This window comes from Eptatretus burgeri, chromosome 4, assembly GCF_056783735.1.
Source record: "Eptatretus burgeri isolate ZD-2024b chromosome 4, Ebu_testis_v1, whole genome shotgun sequence".
NCBI classification, from domain to species: domain Eukaryota; kingdom Metazoa; phylum Chordata; class Myxini; order Myxiniformes; family Myxinidae; genus Eptatretus; species Eptatretus burgeri.
In genome coordinates this window covers 110,265,296-110,283,447 of record NC_140964.1, presented here as the reverse complement: position 1 = coordinate 110,283,447, position 18,152 = coordinate 110,265,296, and the positions used below count along the sequence as shown (strand labels likewise).

At 44.0% G+C, this 18,152-nt stretch overlaps 1 protein-coding gene across 4 annotated transcripts in view; it reads right to left on the bottom strand.

Moving 5' to 3' along the window:
* LOC147028894 (neuropilin-2-like) overlaps positions 1-18,152 on the bottom strand; it is a 110,660-nt gene that overhangs the window by 16,634 nt on the left and 75,874 nt on the right. For all 4 annotated transcript variants that reach the window (XR_015057765.1, XM_085879729.1, XM_085879730.1 and 1 more), the window contains exons 10-12: positions 15,049-15,273; positions 14,593-14,737; positions 7,697-7,786 (exon numbers count right to left, since the gene is read on the bottom strand). Coding sequence is in view for 3 of the 4 variants with exons in the window: in XM_085879729.1 (XP_085735855.1) it covers positions 7,697-7,786; positions 14,593-14,737; positions 15,049-15,273 (460 nt within the window). In the remaining variant the exon portion in view is untranslated. The remainder of the gene's footprint in view (positions 1-7,696; positions 7,787-14,592; positions 14,738-15,048; positions 15,274-18,152) is intronic.

Genomic DNA, 18,152 nt, shown 5'->3' with positions numbered 1-18,152 from the left:
GATGGTTTAGTCGCCGACAACCCGACCATGGAACAGGTTCGTACAGGTTTACATGATACCTGTAGCAGGTCACAGATCTGACCTGACCTGACAGAGACATTGGTGTTTAAAAGGACATCAGTGTCCTCTGATATAACCATCACTTTTGAAAAAGAAGCAGCATGTCTACAGTGCAGAATCAGCCTCATATCAGCTTCTTCCTGACTACACTCAAGTTCGGAAACCTCCTCTACCCAGTCACTTTCCATCCTTACACATTTTTCGCCTGATGTGACGAAATGTTCTGTGTCTCAGAGTTTGTTTTGGTTTGATGGATCCTTCAAACTACTTGACAAGTATTCGATGAAATTATTCTTATTCTCCCCACTTGACAACAACCTTTTCCAATTTTTTTATCCTGTGGCCCACCCGGATCTCTTTGAAGACTAGGATCTCTGCCTTCAGCAGAGCCTCGGTTCATCCGCTCCGCATTTTTTATCGAACTGTCCTTGTAAGTATCAAACGCAAATCAATTCTGCTGCTTCTCTTCCCCTCGTTGAGTACATAGTTCAACATCCTCTGTGACATTTCAGCAAATGTGTGATTGTCCCCATTCATTTTCTGAACTAAACCCATGCCATCAATTATCGTGGCCGTTCGATCTGATGGTGGGTCAACCTTCGCTGCTTCTTTCTCAATATGATTCCCAAGCCTTGCTTTGTTGGTCTTTTTTAATGTGCCACCCCCATTCGCCAATGACCATGGTTTTGGTCCTAGAGGATACGAAAGAAGGTCTCTCATATCCAGCTTTCTGTTTTCAGAAATAAGGATCATTTTACCAATGAGCCGGTTGTATGCTTTCAGGACTACCTCTTTGTCTCGTGTTTTCACAGTTGTTACTTTCTGTAAGTCAGCAAATGTTTTCAGCTTCAGTCTCTTTATAGGTTCATAGAAACCTTCTCCACTTTCCAATTTCAAAGTAAACCGCATAAACGCCTCCTCCCCCTTCTCCTGTGCGCTGAGCAAGTCCTTGCAGACATCGGGTGGAGCGATGAGCCCAGTAGAAATGCTCACCAGATCGGAATATCCCTCGTCAAATGGATTCATCCAGTTACTCTCTAGCATTTCCTGCACAACCTTTACGTCCGCTTCATCTTTACTGATGAGACATAAGGCTACCCAAAAATCACAACGGCGTTTATTCAGTCGCTTGATATCAAAACCTCAAAATCGGCCACCTGGCTCATGGACTATATATAGGGCTCCAGGTGTGAATGAAGAGCAGGAAGAGTGAGGTACAGTGAAGAATTCAGAAATGCACATGATTAGTAAGGGAAGAGTATTGATTATGGGGGATTTTAATTTGCCAGCGATAGATTGGGTCCAGCAACAAGGAAAGAGCAGAACAAATGAATATTTTCTCTTTCTTGTCAAAGATTACTTTTTATCCCAGTTTGGAGAGAAGCCCACACAGATAAATGTAGTGCTTGACCCCTTTTTAAGTTATGATCCCAATTTTTTTTTTCTTTTTTGTCAACATGATCAAGACTCATGGATTTGGTGGAGGAGGTGGAGGTGGAAGAACATCCGGAGACGAGCGAACAAAACAAAGTAACGACAACTCAATAGTTGAGATGCGAAGTTTAGGATGGTGGTGTAAGTTTGGATTTACAGGAGGAGGAGAATCTTTGTAGGCATGAGAAGAGATTTGGGAGCTTTCCAATGGGGAATGTTGATGAGTGGGTGGTCTACATTGGAGAAATGTTAGGCGGTCTGCTTTAAGTACATAAGGAATAAAGAACCGGTTTAGAGAAGTGTGGGCCCCTTGAGGGAAAGCACAGGAGGTTGGTTGGTGATGAGGGTGATAAATCGTTTTTTTTGATAAATAGCTTCTTAAATAGTTTTTTGCTTCTACATTTACACAGGAAGTCAGGGGAATTACCAAAGGCTGAGAGTATATATCTCAGGGTGAGTGGGGACTTTTAGAAGAGCCAAGTAGAAGTGGAAGAAGTAAAGAAACATCCAGAAAAATTAAAGGATGATAAAGCTCCAGTGCCAGATAATATGCATCCAAGTGTATTGAGGGAGGTGGTAGAGCATATGAGCATGATGCTCGCTGACATCTTTAACACCCCGTTCGCATCAGGAATACTATAGGATTGGAGAGATTGGATTGAAATCACCGCCATCTTTTTTGCTCCGTGGGATTTTGGTATACATTTGAAGACTGAACAACATGTCTTCTCATTAAATAAAGGAACTGTTTTGAGGAAACAAAGGTACATTTTGATTCCAACTCATGCAGAGGAAACGAGGTCATGCATGTTTTGTTCATGGCGATCGTGGCAGCGGTCAAATGTACACCACTCAATGAAGGTACGTTCTCATGTAAGGCAGAAGAAAGAAAATAATGAAATCACAAGCCGGGAGGCGACGATGGTTCACGGGCATTATTGAAGAAGCCCTACCATAAAAACCTATCTCTTCCGTCAAAATTGACCAAATCAAATCGGATTTTTTATATGTTGTACTTATGGACATTACGCACAGCTTCTAGGAAATGAAATTGCGAGAAAACAAATAGAGAAAAAAAAAAAAGTTCAAGTGAGCATAGCTCTGCCAACAAGGAGCGTGAGATGCCCCTCATACAAAAAGACACAACTAGACCATGATATCTAGCTTGTGTCCAAGTTTCATCAAGATCGCATCAAATGTCAAGGAGCTATGCTCTGGAGAGAGTCAAAAACAGATAAACACACAGACACAACGAAAATAGTGGTCACTGCTGGCGCCCGCGAACCAAAAAGTTTAGTTTTCGCCCGACTTTTCAAGGCTTATAAACAAAATGATGGACATCACATATTATGTGAAGTAAATAAACATTAGAGACGATGACAATGGGCTTGGTCGTTAAATGCCCGTATATGTAATTAATTAGTCGGGAGGCCGGAGAAATTCACAGGAGATATTTTTACTTCTTTTTTTTACTTCTGTACATGTACACTTTATGTCATGTCCATTGTACAAGTACACTTTAAAGAAGTTATGTACATGTACACTTTATGTCATGTACATTGTACAAGTACACTTTAAAGAAGTTGTGTACATGTTCACTTTATGTCATGTACATTGTACAAGTACACTTTAAAGAAGTTGTGTACATGTTCACTTTATGTCATGTACATTGTACAAGTACACTTTAAAGAAGTTGTGTACATGTACACTTTATGTCATGTACATTGTACAAGTACACTTTAAAGAAGTTATGTACATGTTCACTTTATGTCATGTACATTGTACAAGTACACTTTAAAGAAGTTATGTACATGTACACTTTGCAATGTACAGGTCCGCTTTCGTACACTGAACATCACCTCTGAGTTAATGTACATTTTAAAAACTAAAACAATGCGTTGAGAATTGAACAAGGTACATTTGCATTTCAAGGAAGATTATAAAATAATTCAAGGAAGATTATAAAATATTGATGACTTCCGTCGTGTGTGTGTGTGTGTGTGTGTGTGTGTGTGTGTGTGTGTGTGTGTGTGTGTGTGTGTGTGTGTGTGTGTGTGCGTGTGTGTGTGTGTGTGTGTGTGTGTGTGTGTGTGTGTGTTGGTTTGTAGGCACGATAACTCGAGAACGGAAGGAGCTACCAATGTCAATTTGCATTAATATTTTAAAGCCTTAATTTAAAAACTGTCCTTTTGCTGGTGTTTTGTTTGTACTGGATGGTGTCGAGATGTCCACGGCTGTGTTCAGTTACCAAGCAGCTCGCTGACGCTTGCCAAGCCAGCCATTCCTAATCAACGATTTCGAATGGAGTGCTTGCTTGAGTGCTTTAGCCACATGGCGAGCTCTCCACAAGAAAGTTGGTAACTGAACACAGCCCAGATTGATTACATGACGCATAGGATAAACATCTATACAATGACTTATTTTGGACATATCAATTAACTCGTCCCTCGGGAGGCAGATTTTGACACAACACGTGGCAAGTTAACCCTTTGAACCCTCGTGACTGTTTTACCGGCCGCTGTTCAAACCTCCATGGTTTGGGTACCAGAGCAGCCGGATTTTTCTCCAGGGAGCCCAGGGTGGGGGAGCTGAAAGTCCAAGGAGCTCAGAGTTCAAAGGGTTAATGGTGACGAGGCAAGTTAGAGGTTGGTAGGAATCGAAAGCGGGGGTTTTATGACTTACGAAATCTAAAGATTTCGTAAGTATATTGATGACTTCCGTCGTGTGTGTGTGTGTGTGTGTGTGTGTGTGTGTGTGTGTGTGTGTGTGTGTGTGTGTGTGTGTGTGTGTGTGTGTTTATGTGTGTGTGTGTGTGTGTGTGTGTGTGTGTGTGTGTGTGTTGGTTTGTAGGCACGATAACTCGAGAACGGAAGGAGCTACCAATGTCAAATTACACCACGTGATTCAGGAGGGTGATGGCTCGCGTTGATTAGATTTTGGTCAAAATCGGTCAAAGGTCAAGGTCACAGTGAGGTCAAACATAATTCCGTAAATTCATGTGGAGAAATGGAGTATTTTTGCTTCGGTCAACGTTACGAGTTCGTTTTAACTTCGATTTTAATTTTGTCTTCGGTTTTTGCGATCGCTTAGGGCGCTTAACACTGGGTTGTCGAAATTCTGGTAAAAAAAATCGGATGTTTTGGAGACGTTTTAAGATTGTATAAAAATTATTTCACTCGCCGTGTCACAGCTCATCACGTGGTGCAGCGCGCTCGAGCAGACGCGTCATTGAGTCACGTAAAGGTTTTGCATGTGCGCGCTGACGGTGTTTTCGATAAAGATGGTGTTTAAAAGTCATTTTTTATCCTAATAAAGGTTATCGTCGCATGCCTGACTCGCTAAGCCATTGGATTATGTAAAGATTGTTGGTGGATGGCCGAATATTACGGTTTTGTGACTTTGATAAAATAATATTAAATAATTGCGTGGACAAATGGAGATTTTTGCTTTGGTCGACGTTACGATTTTTGATGGTTTGGTACAGAATCATCGTAGAAACTTCTGGTTTGCTTCGCTACCTTCTCTAGAGACAGCTTTTATTAGACAAGATCAGAAGTCATGTTGACGATTTCGTAAGTACCAGTCTATGACTGCTTGTTTTAATTATTTATTTTCCCCAAACATGGTGAAAAACCCTGTGAAAATTCCTTTGTGAGAGGGGAGGGTGTAGATGGGAGGAGGCAGGGGAACGAGTGGGAGGAAAGACCCGGTGCTGCCTGGCAACACTGGGTACCCCTGCGAGTTTTTTAAATAAAGGTTCCAAAGAATAATTGGGGAACAATAGAGCTGTTAGCTTGATTGGTGTGGGAAGGTGTTGGAGACGTCAATTAAGGAATGGACAGGGAAACATTTGAATAATTCCAAACTAATTAAAGGTAGTCAGTACAGATGTATCAAAGGGAGATCATGTTTAACAAATTATTAGAGTTCTATGAAGCAGTTTATGACTGAGTTGATGGGGGAAGTGCAGTTCATGTAGTTCATCTAGACTTTCAGAAAGCATTTGCTGACATTCCACTACAAAGGCTGTTGGCTAAGATGAGGGCTTGTGTAGTGGCTGTAGAGTCTCAAACTGGATTGGAAACTGACTTATTGACGGGAAGCAAAGAGTGATGGTGAACTTGAGGATATCTATTTGGGAGGATGTAAGAAGTGGTGTTCCCAAGGATCAGTTCTGAGACTGTTATTGTTCATAATTTATATCAACAATTTGGATGGTGGGGTTAAGAGTCGGCTTTCCAAATTTGCAGATGACACCAAGCTTGTAGGTAAGGTACATAGCAGAGAGGGGTGGGTGGAGTGAACTGATTCAGGAAAGTCGAGATACTTCGATTGATTGGGCAAAACATTGGCAGATGCGGTTTAAGATAAGTAAACGCAAGATGCTGGGGTTGGGTCAGAATATTGAAAACAAACATTTTATAATCAAGGGGCAGTCTTGGGATGTCTGACACACAAGAAAAAGATCTGGGAGGTAATCAATGCAGGAGATGAACAGGCAGCACACTGCCAGGCAATCATATGAAAAGATAATCGGGTTTTAGGTTGTATTCGTAGAGGGAAAACTTATGGATCAAAAAGGTAGTGTTATTAAAACTGTACAGCAATTTAATAAGACTTCACCTTGAATATTAGTAAGACCTTACCTTGAATTTCTATATCTCATTAATCTAATAGCTCGTTTGTTGTTTCACATTTCAACCCAGAAGCTTGTTACATAAGACAACTGGAACGGCACTCAGTCGAGTGCATACCTCTACCAGGCTGAACAGTTTATGTTTTGTATCCCCCTGAAAAGCCAGATCGACATCTGGACCATTCATCCTTGTCACACAACAAAATGTAATTGGTTTGTACTTGTCACCCAACTCATACAGCAAGTTTCGTCATAATACATCCTTATAAGATATCGTGCTATATATAGTTTTAAAAATTCTAGGATCCAGATCCATATCTGGATCTTCACAAAAATCTAATCAATTCATCCTGATCACAAACCCAACCTGTTCAACAAGTTCCATCCAGATGAAATATCCTGCTCACAGACAGATAGGTAAACAGACAGACAGACAGTGGTGAAAACATAAGCTCTGTCCACCTTTGGGGTGGAGGTAATTGTGGGTCTAAATAAATGAAGCATCGAGGTGTCATCTTCAAATAAGTCCATGAACGCATGATGGTCGTGTATGGTGGAAGTGGATCCGAGTATTCCGTGGAAGCCAATTGAACGGCCGACTAAGCATGGATGCAAGTACCTTGATGATGACCCCCACCCAGGTCAGTACATACAGCAGATGTGACTGACCCACAAACTGTTGCTCAGATTGAGGCATTAATCAGAGAGGTTGATCGTGTTAATTTTTGTCAACATATCCACAGAAGTTGTAATTTCTCAAGGCAGCTTTTTCTCCATCATCCACGAAAACCTGGACATGGCCAATTGTCTCAGCAAGATGGTTCCTCCAAAACTTCAGCATCATGTCGCAAACTTCTCGAACTGTCCATCGCAGATCCCAGCCGACATTATCGCTCATTTGGTAAACAGTAGTGAAAAGTGCCTTCACCACAGAGATCCTGAAACCAAATTGGAATCCCTGCAATGGAAGCACTAGGAATCATGACCACCCAGGAAATGTCGCATGCAACCTCAGCCAGCAAGATCATGCGCTCGATTTTCTGGGATGCCAAGGGAATCCTGCTGATGGACTATACAGCCCACAAAACTACAATATCCGAGAAATACAATGCTAGTCTGGTGCAATAAGTGTGGCAGACCATCAAGGATAAATGCCATGGGGGTGTTGACCAAAGGTGTGCTCCTCCTTCATGACAACGAGCACGTTCTCAAGGCCCCTGTTGTGCAAGCTGCCATTTGTGACCACGTCGTGACTATTTTATGTTTCGACATTTGAAGTCCCATCTGCATGTTCAATTCACCATCTACAAGACACTGAATGAAGCAACTCAGATGTGGCTTCAACATTTGAACTTGAAGTTCAAATGGGACAAGGGCATTAAAGTCAAGGGGCATTTCGTTTGGAGACCATTGTTGAATGCCCCTTTTATCATGCCAATGCAATCGAATATGATAGCTGTAATAAAGAACCATGTTATTATAACACACTTTGTTGTCATGAACAACATTGTATGAACGCGAGATGTAAACAAGTCCCCTCATTCCCACTCACGCTGCACTGCTTACCTGAACATGGCTGAGGTCTGCAGTTTAAACCATCTGAACAGGGTGTCAAAGCAGGTGTGGTGCTCTCTGTTTGTACAGGTGTTGTCGCTGCTGCATAGGAAGATGAAGTGGTGGGGGAGGTGGTCACAATAATGATTTGGATCAGTATCAACATTTTTTGCCGTCACCGCAGTCAAGGCGGAGTATTACCAACATCAAAGATCACAGTTACACTTGCTTTACAATGTGACTTCTGAGTAACGTCACAAAACTAAAGCACACTATTTACCAATCGGTGTATTTATTATTCTCAATTCAATCACTTGCCTTGTTGTTACTACAAATGTCCTGAATCGTAGCCCTTCGTTACACACCACAGTCACTCTCTGGTCGACCAGCCCACGGTGATTTGACCCAATCTCTTTGGCTGTCACGTATCTATTCAAAGATTGTCAAGGGTTCACTTTTATTTACCCTCTTACACCAAAACCTGATGCATTACAAATAAACCACATTGATTCACGAGAACGTTTTGACATCTTTTGCCATCACGCCTCATTTCAAACCAAGACCATTTATACACTGCACAGTTTGTAGCTTTCAGCAGCTTCTTCATGAGCCATGACTGGCAATGTGAAACCAACCAATGAAATAACGACGTGCAGGAATTTAGGGTCCAAGCCGGACCCCTCACCGTGCCCACTCACCCACACATGGGGCCTGCATCCCTAACATGTTGCTAGAGCCATTCATTGTGGCAAAGTAAGAATCTATGGACCTCATCGACATAAATGAAAGACACAATGATATTGGCAATAAAGGGGCTCTTCGGCTGTTACCTGCTTCTTCAGCGACATGACAAGGTCGAGGTCACGGCGATGCATCAGTATGGAAGGACATGATGCAAGGAGCAAATCAATAATACTTTTTACAAGTTGTGTCATAAAAACATCCCTGCGGTTTCCCATTGTTTTCATCTGAACTGCCCTGATCGGTAAGCTTTCTCATCACTTCGCACAAATTTCACAAATGAAAAAGATAATGATCAATAGACACACATGAAAATCAAAGTACTGATCAGAAATTACTGCCACCCCTCTCTAGCTCCAACCCCCCCCACCCCCATCCCCACCCCCACATTCCTTCGTCCGCTAACTTACTGCATGGCTGACCTAACATTGCCTTGCAATGTGTCAGAAAGCTGGTCGAGGTCTGCAGGCTCTGCTGGGACGACATGGACAATAAGCTACGATGTTTCCAAATCCACTGGTGTTAGGGACAACCGTGTTTGTGACCTTAGGTGACCTGTACAGGTAAGCTCTGTGGCTTGTTTAATCACGCTTGGTGTTTCTCTCAGGTATGTCAATAATGGATTTTTCAGTGATACATGGATGCACTAATAGAACATATTTAAACATAAATTCTGATCTACAGTCATGGGAACCGGTTTCCTGCACACAGGAAACAAACATGCCAACAGACATGCTTGAGAACCAAACCGTACAGCCTGAACACTTGCACATCTGCATCATGTTAGGATATAGTTCTGCGTTGCGTCAAGGCATGAGAGATCAATAATGTTTTTATTAACATATTTCAGGGCAGGAGGGGGTGGGATTGGGGAGGGTGTGCTGGTTGAACCCATTGCTGGGGTTACTTCCATGCCGGATGGATTTTACTTTCTGCCTCCGGCACTAAAGCCTGGGAGAAGTTATTCAATTTTACATCTGTGACATGTATTCACAGCCCACAGATATAAAGTATCCCGCGACGACACGTGTAATACGCAGGCCTGGCTCGGTGCTTGGTAGTGGGCAGGACCACCATGCCAAGCATGCTTTTGGGTACTTGCTTCATCTGCCATCTTGTTTTGCAAAACACGTCCCTGCTGGCCGATGTTGTCCACAACATCGGCAGAAAGAATGAGTGCTTGTTTAACGTTAAGTACTATCATTATATGTAATTGCTCTTTAAAATAATCAGTTGCAGTATCTAACTTCCTGATGTGATGTGCAACAGAGTTGGGTGCACTTTTTACAAGAGTCTTATCTGTCAGGATAGTCAAATATGAGGAACACCAAGTTAATCCTATTGCTTGCCAGACAAAAGAGCCGCAGCGTTAAAAAAAAACCTTATGTACCAATCTCCTGCAGCGGTGTCCAAGCAGACAGTGTAATACGACTTAATACTGCCTCATGACCTTGCAAGGAACAATGAAATGTACAGGTCAATGCCAGCACCCAGACTCCTGCAGTGCTGTCAAAGCATGCGTAGTGCACGATGTTAAAGGTGAAAAGTGGGACGTGGTCACCAATTCTAGCAAAGACATCAGAATCGGATGGAAGAGACCAAAGGGAGCATAACCACGCAGAACTAAGCAGGGAGAGGCATAACCACGCAGAAAATAAACATTGTACCACCGGTAAGGATGTTGTGATTGGTCACACAGCCCTGCGTAAAAAAAAGCCTTTTACTCCACCTCTCCCTCCGGGCGAGTAAAATCTCGGACATCGCTCAACAGCTCAGGCGAGTCCCGTGTTGGCCCTCGTGCAGGCGGTACGGGCCCAGGGCAAAAATGAGTCCACCCGTGACGGGCAAAGATCCACGGCTGTGGGGGCGCGAGGAAGTGGCACAATTCTCTCCAGGAACAGGCTGGAGAAACAGCTGCATTTGCACCATGAAGACCACCAATGATGCAGATCATATTCAGTACAAAGCTTGCAGCCTCTTCAACTTTCCCCCAACATTCTCATGTGTCCAGAATTGCAATTAATAATATAGATTATATCTCCATTTTATGCATTGAGGTTATTTATGATAATGATGAACAATGGCAAACCAGGAAGAAAGAGAATTTAACAGTTAGTTGATCCATTTTCAACACCACTCGCCACAACCACATATTGAGGCACAGGTAAATCCTTTTGTTTTCACCCTTTGTATTTGAAGACAAAGGATACAACAACAGAGATATATTTCGGAAGCATCAACACCGTTCAACGGACGCTCATACAAAGGAGTCTCAAAAAGTTCTTCTCACCCTCTAAAATTCTTGCCGCATAAGCAGCCAACGATCCATCAGGTGACAAGGGCATGCCCAACAATTGATGTTAATTACAATCACAGGTGAAACAAAACACTCCACATTCGTGCCTCTGTACGTCTCATCCCGCGGCCCTTAGATGTCTCGTCCTGAGCCAGGTCAGCAGAGGCAATCAGTCAGGCCATGCAGCTGCTTCAGCAGCCCGCTGGGATTGAGACTAAACTGTACCAGGTGTCCAAAAAGCTGAATGTACCGATACGTTTGCCACATACGGATAGCCCCCTCAGAAATCCATTGGCAACACATTCCAAAACCTGCAGGTCCTCACAGCTCATTCCTCAACATTGTTGTGTCATCATGACATTACTGTAATGTATCTTCCGTGGAAGTTCCAGTATTAACCTCGGTTTGTGCGTGCTCGAGGTTTCCTCGCACTTTACTGCTTCCAAATGGGGCAAAAATAAATCATGGAGTGGAGGTTGGGGGGGGGGGCTTCTTCAAAAGTTCTTCATCTCTTGGGCTGTCCAGCCTTTCCGACCGAAAAACATCTAAGAAGGCTTTGGACTTTAAAGGGAATGCTTGCTCAATGTATAGGTGAATGTTAGATGTAGTGGCGTCGTCCCTTTAACGATAAACCGACAAACCGTTGCAGCCTGAAGTCCACAAAAATGTTCTATCAACCTGTCATTGAAATCTCCAGGGGAAAGAGAAAATAAAACCAAGGAAGCAATCGTTCGTTTTGCATTCCTCCCCCTTTTAACTACAATTTAAGAGCGAGCTTACAGTGACCCAGATTTATAATACAGACGAACGATGTTGCTAACAATACAGGCAGAACAAATCAAACCAAGAACCAACAGATCCCTGGCACGGTGCCTGCACTACCCAGCCAGCTTGGCGTCAGCTAAGTAGCCCCATAAATCACAGTCAGACAAAGTCACCCTCGTAATGGTTTGCTACCTTTCCTTATATTCCCTTTGGCCATTACTGACACCATTTGTACTCGTAACACTGTTTGTGCCACATGTACCATGCCTCAAAATGATGGTATTTTTGCCTTCCATTGATTGACTCATTACTGCGCCATACCCCTACACACACACACACACACACACACACACACACACACACACACACACACACACACACACACACACACACACACACACACTCAAACTTACTAAACACCTCTTTTTCTGTACCACATACTACCCATGACATTTACCACCTACCTTCTTATCGCCATTACTGTTCCCTCTCTTGCATACCTAGAGCATGAGGCAGACCACATTAGTGGAATACCCCTGTGCATTTCCTGTCCTAAAATATCGAAAGCACTTCCTTCGTCGCATTCCACCCTCCCAATCATACCATAAAGGAGTAAAATGGGGACGGCATGTTATTCCTGTTTCGTTTAACTTGGGATGTTTTGATATTCATTACTTGTAAAGTACTCCGTAGTGTTGTAAACGGCACCTGTCCTGAAAGGAAACGTTCGAATTTCATCAAGCTTCTGTTAGAACGTTAGACGATGATGGTGTGAGTCGTCGCTTTCGACGAATCTCTCCCCTTCTTCGGTGTGTTCACTCAGCATTGTGTGTTGTGCGATGGCTGTGTAGTCCAATGCAGGACCCACAGTGTCCACTGCAAACATCGCAGATGTAGGCTGTTCCTTGCGGAGGTGGACGATAGCAGGTTTTACTTTCTTGCCTCTGCTGTCTCTTGATAGCAAGTCTCCCACATTCAAAGTGGTCCAGACCTTTGGGGCAAATGTAATGCCAAGTTAACCTGTTTATGGCCTGATGTTCCCAGGTGGCGACTGGAATGGCACAAGACTTGAGTGTAGACTTAAGGACACCCTTATAACTCTTCCTTTGTCCACCATGTGACTGTATAGAAGCACTTCACATATGATACAAAACCTCAAACTCGCAGCAAACCTCTATCCCAGTCACATTTTATATGTGATAGACATTTTAATCAGGTCAGGTATGGGAGCATGTGCCAGAACAGCGCGTCGCTGCGTCCACTTTCCGCCGGTACACCAGGGGCCTCCGTCTGGACTTCCCCCAGGCAGATGCCAGGCCCATCCCCATCTCCTTGAGATGATGGTCAACCTGCTGCAACCACGAGGCACGTGGTCGGCCCATTGGCCTCCTCCACTCACGAGACTCCCTCGCTGAGAGAATCTGGTGAGCAGGATCAGCGTCAGGAAAACGAGCCACATGTCCACAAGGCCGCAACTGATGCTCACGGACCATGCAGGTAACAAATCTCATCCGAGTCTCTCTTTCAGCAACCGCTCGTTGGACACAAAATCTGACCAGCGATAGCCAAGGATTCTCCGAAGAGACCTGGTACCAAAGGAATGAAGTCTCCGTCTCAGATCCTTTGTCAGAGTCCAAGTCTCGCATCGAAAGAGCAAGACTGGAAGCACCAAGGACCTGAAGACTCGGACTTTCGTCCTCCCGCACAGGTAGCGGCAGCGCCACACCCCATGACATTTTAATGCTGTTCGATAAAATATAATCAACAACGATTCGTCATTTGATGAAATATGTAATCATTTCTATTTTTAAATCCAACATCCACGAATGCATCCAATCATTCAAACTCTAACGAGTTATTCATTTCCTTCGTTCCATCAATCCCCATTTTCCTCTTCTACTTTACCAACAAAACCATTTCATAATATGGCAAATTATTATCCACGAGAAGCACCCACTCACTGCGGTAGTGGCCAAGTGGGGGGGGGGCTTTCCTCCCCCCCCCAAGACCACTGGCAAATATAAAAACACCCCTGTGCACGAATTGGGGTCACACTGATCCGATGTAGGAAATCTGGATGTAATTGGCCCGGAGCTACAGGAGGAGTTAGTGTGACAGGAGGAGCAGCGTGACAAACAAACAAACATACACAAACACCGGTCTGTGAATTATAGTCGGAAATTATCAAATAATAAGATATACTGGAGTAAGAAACTGGCTGTACACTGCTATACGAGCAAGCTTCGCCTGGTACAGAAAGAGGCCATTTGGCCCATCATGCCTGTGTCATATCCACACATGATTAACTTTATCAATGTACTTATCATCTATGCATGTCCCATGATTACCATTTGATTTACCTGAAATTTACATTTTTTTTCTATTTATTAACCTGATTATTGTACCGCTGATGCAATGCCCCCTGCAGGTTAGGGCAGGAAATTGTAATTTGGTGATGGTACCGGTGAGAGCTCGCCGACTCTTCACGAGGGACACCATGAGACCTTTAATGGCCACCAACAAATGCTGGCAGTTGGCACACACATTGATGAATCACCCTCCCTGTGAAACACCAGGAAGACGGTTTATAGCTGAGTCAGGATTCTAACCCAGGCTAGACAGCTTAAAGGCGAGTATGCGTTCCTCTAGGCCATCCTGTTGGCAACCCATTATCACTAATACCAACATAATGGATCCACATTGATCAAAAAAATAATATAAATATCCAATTTGCTCTCGAAGAAGAGAATTTAGTGAGGGTAGTGAGGGTACACGATGGGAGGTACTTTGAGAGATACCTTGGAATTTTAACATCCACAATCTAAATGAAGATGGGACACCCGGCTTTATGTCCTCATCCCAAGTTGAGCAGGTACTGAGGGGAAGTGCCCTTGTGAGCACCACACCAGAAAAAAACAGTTCTTAATCGGATTACACTTGGTAAAGGAACAAATCCATGAGAAAGCAATTCAGAATAGAGCTTGCTACTTCTGTCCCTCCACCTACAAGATTTGGTGGCCTTTCATGGAGGTCCCTCATCCCACCCTGAAACACTTTTTTTTTCTGGCAATTTGATCTGCTCATTATTCCTCCTATCAAAGCATACCTGGAACGTCACAGCCGAGTAGCTCAAGGCGAAGGCCAATGCCATGAGAGGCCCAGCGCTCAGGGTAAAGACGTACAAAGCGGGTCAGCAGGGGAGTGAAACGACGCAGCTCTGGGCGGTCCATGTTTGAGCTGCCGAGGAAGAGCTGGGGGAAGGGCCAAATGGGTGTCAAACCTCAACAACTGAGCATTAAATAATCTGACGATACAATATCTGCTTAGAATGAAATTGAATTTCCCATCAAACTCAGTGGCTTCATTCAATTAGTTCCGTTCATTAAGATAAGAGCCTTTGCAGTCTTTGTCATATAGGCCCATTAAGTCCTGGAATTTCAAAAATGTAACTTCATGCACATGATTAATGCTGCCATGGATACCTCAAACTTGTAACAAAAACCTCTATCCCAATCAGATTTTATGTGACAGACAATATGTTGCACAGATCACAGACAATTACCTTTGGCTTATTGTCCTCGTCATTAACCACATAACTCCACTGCTCCCCGTTGAGGCTGGTTTTCAGGAAGAATTTGCGCACAAATGTCCGGCTTAAACCACTGATGTTTTCAGGTTTTTTCTCACCACCGCCACCACCACTACCAGGAACACCACTATGTGTTGGGCTTCCGTCGGCCCCTTGTATGATGACGCCAGACACCATCCTCTCACGACCAAGGTCCACCTGGGAAGGGTCGTTGAGTGCACGTATTGCATACTTTGATCTCAGTTTCTGGTTTTGATTGAAGCAGATTACACTCCAATGCATTGCAACTCTTGGTGAGTTTGTGAGTTTGGGATGGTGACCATCACATGAGGAATATCGTTGTTCAGGATTATAAAGTAAGTGTGACATTAGTATTAGGGTAATAGTTTATTGTGGTTATATATAGCACAAGCAGATAACCCAAGCCTGGTGTTGGCATCGTGGCTAGCTTAGGATCTTCGGGTCCTGAGTTTGAGCCCCGTTGGCTACTGAAGTAACACCAGATGGGGTTGGCTCAGCCTGTCAACCTTCTGAGGTCAACAAAATGAGTACCAGTGTACTGGTAGAGGGGCACATCATCAGCGGCACAGCCACGCTTTCAAGAAATGATCGCTACCTGGCAGCCAGGCTGCGATAGGCAAAAACAGAACAGCAGATAACCCGGTTACACCGGGCGACTGCAAAGAAATTTGTTCCTCATAGAGTGTGGAATTATTGAGGAAGTTTGCTAAAATGTCCTTTGACAGCATAATAGCAGGGACCCGTGAAAATTCCATGTAAAATAAAATGTGACCAAGTTCTCAACTCCTTTCGTCTTCAATTCATGAAACCCTACCCCATCTTCCCAGCCCCAAGTCCTCAATCCCCCTCTCCCAGCTCTCTGTCACCTCTCTGCCACACCCTCCCCCAAACACAACTTTCAGTGTTCTCCTCCCCCTTTCTTCTTCAAGTCCTCAAAATCCCCCAACCCCCTCAAACCCTCAGCCTAAAAGCCCTCTCCCAACAATAAGTTATCAACCTTCCTTTCCCAACTCGGTCCCTTCTCCCCACCCCACCCCCCACCACTCCAATTCTCTGTCCTCCACTCACCCTTTCTTCTTCAAGTCCTCAACCTCCTCCCACACTTCCAAATTCAGGTCTGCATAATAGTCACTAAAACCATTAAAACTGCTGAGGTTTCTCGATGAAGAAGAAAAGGTAATTATATGTTGGATGAAATTGATTGAATAATATCAATTTCTGGTAGGTGTGCGAACCAGCAACTCTGAGCCAACACACCACCCAGTACACAACAAAAATCCACATAACTCGAAATATTATGTGAATATCGATATTTTTTTAAACCAGACATAATCTGCAAAACACAAACTTTCCTCCTTCAAGATGTCTCTGACTCCCTCGTATCTCTCCCTGGTCAGACCCTCCACTGGTATGACAAACCTGAGCCTCGTCCTGGCTCACAAGCCACAGATAAAAAGTTGCTGTCTTTATCAAAAACTCTATTCCTCATTCTCCATGCACTGCCCTCACTCCCCCACCCCCCCCCCCCAAGGAATACCTATGGCTACGGCTTCCACTCCACTCCCACCTCATGTTTATATGTGTGTTATACCGTCCACCAAACAGTGATGACTCCACTGACATCTCGCTCTCCGAAAACATAGACCAACTTCTATCCTCTCACCCACACTCTATCTTCTTCATATGTGGTGACTTCAATTGTCATCATGTCAGTTGGCTGGGTGTGGATACCTCTCTCACCTACCATGGCATTTCAGCAAAAGACTTAAAAAAAATAGTTTGACACCCAGACAGCAATTGCCAGAGAGAAATATCACGCAAGTCGGATATTAGGACTGGCAACTTGGGGACACAATCGGTCAACTTCCCGACCCGGATCTCAACCAACAGTACTATATCTCTTGTGGATCTGATTTTGACCAATTTCCATGAAAATATATGCTGTTCTTCCTCTGCTCCAATCGGTTCATCTGACCACGTGCTTGTCAAAGTGGTCATCTCTCTGGCTGTTATTGGAGAACCACTTCAGTCCCGTCGAGTCTGGCATTTCACTCAAGCCGACTGGCAAGGACTTCGAGCAGCCATCAAACTTCGAGACTGGTCTCCCATCTCCACTTTCTCCGACATCAACTCGTCCTGGGAATTCTTTCATCGAAACTTGCTCCCTCTCTCTCATGCACAGATTTATCCCATCTCGTCTTCAGTTGTCCTACCCTTCCTCCCACCCATGGTGCACTGAAACTTGTGGTGAGACAGTTGTCCTGAAACAACTTGCCTTCACCACATGGAAGGCTAATTCAACTGAAGGTAATCTCAGTTCCTTCGACAAAGCTCGGAACAAGTGTGTGTCTACCCTGAGAACCAGGAAACACCATCTTTCTAATCCCAAGTCTGAACTCTCAAAACTGTCTCTCTCCTCCAAATCCTGATGGTGTCTAGTTAAGTCTGTTTCTAGTGTATGTTCCTTCTCCATCCCCTCCCTTACCTCAAATAGCCGTACAGCTGACACTGCACGTGAAAAGGCTGAATGCCGAAACTCCATGTTTGGTTCTTAATCTTGTATCCCAAACCCATCGCTTTCTGTACCCACCTTACCCAGTCACACCCAGCTGTTCCTGGACTCTGTGTCCTTTTCCTCTGACAAAGTGGAGAGGTGCTGTCAAACCTCGACTCAGATTCTGCAACTGGTGCAGACGACATCAGGTCATCTGCCATCTGCTTGGAAATCAGCAACCATTACCTCTCTGCATTAAAAAAGGAGGTGCAAAAACAGATCCCTGCAACTGCAGACCAATCAAGCCTTCTCCCAATCATCAGCAAGGTTATGGAATCCATCATCACTTCCGACATTAAATCCTTCCTCTTCTACAATGGCCTGATTTCTGATCATCAATTTGGATTCAGACCAAGTCACTCCACCCTGGACTTGCTGCTTCTGCTTTCCCAACAATGGATGGAGGTCCTCAATGCCAGATACAAGATCAGAACCATCTCTCTAGACATATCGTGTGCCTTCGATATGGTCTGGCATCCCACCCTGCTCACAAAACTCTCTT